The sequence below is a fragment of the Saccostrea echinata genome, unplaced genomic scaffold (genome assembly GCF_033153115.1).
Source record: "Saccostrea echinata isolate AGI-Se365-2 ecotype Australia unplaced genomic scaffold, CSIRO_AGI_Sech_v1 ptg000006l, whole genome shotgun sequence".
Classification (NCBI taxonomy): Eukaryota; Metazoa; Mollusca; class Bivalvia; order Ostreida; family Ostreidae; genus Saccostrea; species Saccostrea echinata.
The window spans coordinates 4,631,935-4,637,345 of NW_026889755.1; the positions used below are offsets into that span (position 1 = coordinate 4,631,935).

General features: G+C 32.4%; 1 protein-coding gene across 1 annotated transcript; it reads left to right on the forward strand.

Moving 5' to 3' along the window:
- The first annotated feature begins 537 nt into the window (after positions 1–537).
- LOC133180101 (IgGFc-binding protein-like) lies at positions 538–2,168 on the forward strand. The gene is made up of 2 exons (XM_061314678.1): positions 538–707; positions 877–2,168. Exons 1-2 carry the CDS (start codon positions 650–652, stop codon positions 2,166–2,168), a joined length of 1,350 nt encoding a protein of 449 aa, XP_061170662.1. The 5' UTR covers positions 538–649.
- The last annotated feature ends 3,243 nt before the right edge of the window (positions 2,169–5,411 follow it).

Here is a 5,411-nt window from a genome sequence, read left to right on the forward strand (position 1 = left end):
ATAAATGTGCATAATGAATAACTTTTTTTATAATTTGAGTTTATTTACATAAATTGAAATAACCAATCTGCATTGAACTTTATAAGTGTTCAAATACATGGGTATTGCACTGATTGGTTTCGATTTGTTAAATAAGAGACACAAATATATATTACTTAACTATTTTTGAGATTTATTTTAATAATAGAAACATATTCAATCAATCTGTATTTAAAATTAAAGCAGGTAAAATGGCATCGACCGTTGGGATGAGCGAAGTTGTTTATATTGAAAAAAACCTTTATACATAGATTAAAATTTTACTTAGATCCGCCTCTTCAAACAGCACAAGAGCCCAGTCAAACCTGGGACGTCATATGACAACGTTAATAACACTCTAAATTAGATATTTTAACTGCTTTTTGTTTCCTAAAAGCTCTGTAAAAACTAAATTTTTACAATAACTGCTATTCTGCTCTTTGTTATTCTCACGTGGTAGTAAATGGATTCTGAAAAGTTTCACACATAAATGTGATTGACGAATGAACATATTTTCGTTAGAATTTCCTCTGTTCTTACACGTTGGTTTTTAGAGGTCGCTGCCATCACTTTTATTTGTACTTGCACTATAAATCATAAACGGAATGTTTTCACAGATAAGAAGGAAACGATGGTTTGTCCGAATGTGCCTTCAAAAGGAATGAATTACCCTGAAGCAGGAAAAACAGGTACCTTATACCTTAAGTCTTATTTATTTGATTTTGATATTAAGTACTCTCATTACCATTTTTCCGAAAAACATTGTGGCGAGTGCTTGAAAGTTGTTATAGCTGTTACAATTTCTATTTTTGTTAATGCAATATCAATTCTGCATGTTCATCAATTCATGTTTTACAGGAATTCAGGGTCGACAGTTCTTGGTCTGTTTTACTGACAATCATCCATACGCTAGAAACCAAAGCAAGACAATATATATTTTATCGGATGAAGATTTTGAGTTTAAATTGATTTCGAAGTTTTTAGATTCAACACAGCTTTACAAGGAAGTGTTGACACAATCTAGAAACTTTAAGGAGTTAAACCTCACAAATACGATTGCACTGTCTGATTTCAAAATTGAACAAAAAGCACTACTGATAGAGACGACGCAGGACGTGTCCGTTATCATTATTGATAATTATATGCACTCGTCTGATAGTACCGTGGTCTTACCAATAAAGTCAATATCGAATTCATACATAATTTCTTCTGCCTATAGAGAATTCAACAATTCCCTACCAAATTCACAATTTGCAATAGCTTCCCGAGAAAATGGTACTCTAATCAAAATTTATTTTCATTTTGATCCTGACTTGCCAATGAAAATAAATGGGATAACATATAGAAATGGCAGTGCAATGATTTTTGTTTTAGACGAGCTTGAAACATTTCAAATATGGCATAAAGTAGATGCAACAGGGACATTAATCCATGCATCAAAGCCTGTCGCAGTTTTTTCTGGCAGTCACTGCGACAAAATTGCTTTTGAAAACAGCACTGGTTTTGGAGCTTGCAGTAAGCTTGATGAACAACTTCCACCTATTGATAGACTGGATAACATGTATATAGTCCCACCTAACTATAACAGGATGGGAACAGTCCTGAAAATCGCGTCTCCTTTTGACAACCGCATTATATATAAGATTGGAAATAAACAAGGAGAAAAAACACTTAAACCGAATGGATACTTTGAAATAACTTTTTTGAAGGATGAAATTGTTGTTATAGATTCAGAAAAGCCTGTTTTGGTAACTAGTTTTTCTACTGGATCGTACATCACAGGTGACCCTTATATGATAACTGTCCCAGGAATAAGGCAGTACACAGATAAATATCTAGTGACAGTTCCTGAAAATTTTGAAAAAAGTTACATTGCTCTGATGGTAGAGGAAAAATCAATGTACAACCTTGTAATAAATGATACAGAAATCATACAGTACTTGAACGACAGAAAATTCTATGCCATCGTTACGATCAAGGACATCAAATTTGCTGTGCTGATTTTACAAGTGTCAGGAGGAATGTTAAGAATTAAATCTACAAATAATGCGGCTTTCGGGTTGGTCGTGTATGGTCATAGACGAGCCGACGGTCACGGGTTTGCAGGAAAAGCAGTACTACCTGACACATGTGTTAACGTAAATGAATAATGCAAAAGTTTTTTTTTTTCTAAATAATTTCATTTTGTCTGTGACATCATTGATAGATTCTTCATCCGGAATAGGTATCGGGGGCAGATCAGCTTTTATGATGGTGGAGAAGATATAACTATCGTGATTGATAATATAAAACGATTTAGAAAAATGTGATGATATTCAGAGAGAAGAATGTACTTTAAAAACGTATAATTCTCTACAAAGTACCATATTGATTTTATTTTTTAAACTGTTATTTGTTACTTTCAGGTTTTATTTGTGTTTTAATGAGTGAAAGTTATTCAGAGGAAAAAAAATTATGAGACCTTAAGAATATCTAGCCATGAAGTCTGAGCACAACATGTAAAGGAAAAGGGATTTTAAATAATGGGCATGGCATAAAATCTACCATAGAGCATAGTTATGTGTATAAAAAAAAAAACCCATTTTTGATGGGCTTAATTGCACATTTTGTCATAATTGATGTACGTGATGCAAATAAATTTTGCGGCACATTTCATTCTTTATTGACTTTTCCATTAGATACCGGTAGAAGAGCAAAAAGATTTATTTCTTGCAGTGCAAAATATTGTGTTATGTTTTGTTTTCAATGGATTCATGAATGAACGCCTCAACCCATTATTAATTACACTTTTGACTTACAAATTAGCGGTAAGCGTGAAACATGAACATGTACCTTTTCAGAAATGAAGGTTCACACATACTAACCCGTGTTTTTTTTTCTTTCTTTTTTCCCCGGTGATTTGCATTGGAATTTCAGTGGTTTTATTTTTGTTTCTTTCTTTTTTTCCCCGATGATTTGCATTGGAATTTCAGTGGTTTTTTATGCATGCAAGTTGTAGGGTAACCTTTGCAAAAATTTGAACAAAAGCACGTTACTAATAATGAGGTTAAACATTTTAAAGAGTATACGGAGAATCGCAGAAGACAAGGTTTGCTTCTTTAAAAAAGTGTCAATTGTGAAGAGTGCAGCAGCTCATCATTTTTAATTTCAGACGATTTCTTTTAATTTGAATCAGAGACCATTCGTTTATATTATATAACTTTGTGAAATCCGGTAATCTGATTGGTCAATACGAAGTCATTATTTTTTTTTATTATGACCGTTGAAAGCGAATATTGACTCGCACGAGCTGTCTCGTTTTCACTTTCGCTTCGATCAAATATGGAGTCGAAAGATACGCTTGCGAGTTGTAGTGACTAAGTGAGGAAGATTTAAAAGATATAATGAAGAACTCAGAGGCTGAGAATACGAAACGATTAACAAGGATATCTGTTAACATTTTTCGGGAATACTTACTTTCTAAACAAATCAGTGAAGAATTTGAAGGCTAAACGTGTGAATAACTTGATCGTCTGCTGCGGAGATTTTATGTTGAACTTCGGAATAACAAAGGGGAAATGTACAAAAAAAAAGCCCACTCTCTTACCATATCGTCAGGATATACAAAGATTTTTGCAATCTATTCGACCAGACGTTGACATTATCAAGGGACCATTATTCCGAGAGTAAAACAAGTTTTTTAAAGGTAGGACTCCCGATTTTCAGAAATATTATCAGCTTATATTAATTTCACGAATTATCTAGTCATTGAGCATACTCGTTTTGGTATTAGTTTATGAGATATATTTAGAGGATTGAAAATTTTATTTATTTTTTAATAAAAAATAGGGATGACAATGAAATTGAAGAGGCAGAGGCAGGCTACCATATAGTTAGAATAATAGACCACCACCCTCCAATATCTGATGCTGACTTGATAAAAATGTATGACTACCTTTCAAGCTCTGACTCGCCCCAGGTGTTGCAGCATATGTGATATCAATTTTTAATTTATTTTTTGTTATTCATGTTGTGATAGATTTACAATTATTGTTATTGTTAATTATTAAAAGCGATTCTCTGTAACCACTTAGACTTCTTGCCACGCATGGTCACCGATTTTGATGAAACTTTGCCCATTATTACAACTTGACACCAGAAACATATATCAAATAAAATTTCGTTGCTATGTGTCTTTGTTGCCATGGTAACAGCCAGAAAAGTTGAAAAATTGAGATTTTCAGCTACTTAGAATCTTTCTTAAGCCTTAATAAAGAATAAGAATAACAAACAAACCATTCTCCCCAAAACCTGACACCTTGTTGCCACTTATGCTCTAAAGAAACTATTTAGAATTTATCTCTAAGTAAGTGGTAACCATGGGTACATTTGGAATACATTTTAGATGCTGAAAAACGCAGAAAAACGCTCAATATTCACTAGTGATAGGTGTTAAATGATCAAACTCAATCAACAACCTAAGAAAAAACAATAAAAATATTTGACCTTAAGTAATTAGGTATTAGCAATATTATTCTAAAAATAACTTTCATGGTTGCCATGGTAACACAGTGTTACCATCCAAAATGTGTTGCTAAGATTGGGTTAATGCTACTATCTTCAGGAAAAACAATTTCATGACTGGCACATATATATCCTTAGGATCTTGTAACACCGGAAACATAAGAAAAATTGGGATTAATTGTTACTTTGCAGTGTAACCATGGAAACAATGTATCAGTTGTTAAAAGTGATATTTTTTTGCTGCCTTAGGAATTTACTTACCTTTTTTTCACGAAACATATTATTTGACTCACCTTGAATAGTACTTATCTGGTAAAACTAAAGTTCAATATCATATATTGATAACGTTTGTTGAAAAATACAACACTGTTGCTATGGTAACCAAGAAGGGAAAATGTTCGATTTTGTTAATTTTATATCAATATTAAACCCTGTGTGCCAGCTTTTTGCATCCAGTTAGAGATTGGGTGGCAGTCAAAATTGAAAGTCAGGTTAGTTGTTCATAATTACCAATCATAAAAGTTTTGGGAATCTACATACAAGGGTACGTATCCAAGGAAACAGAATATTTTTCTGATTTTTATGCATATTTTTTCGGCTTATTTCCATAGCAACGCTCTATTTAAATAATTGAATTTGCATTTTTTGAAATGTGAGAATTAGGGTCACATGAACATCTTTAAAAATTGACCATTAGTTATATAGAAATATGCTTTTTAAAAAGATAGGATTAGATCACTAAGAGAGTAAATTTAAAATCCCTTCTTGGTATTAAAACCATGGCAACCATTGCCAACCTATAAGAAATATCATATTTCTTCCATGGTATATGTTACAAGGATCTTTTGTCTATTATTTGCTTGTATTTCAACCTATAATTTTTTTTTATT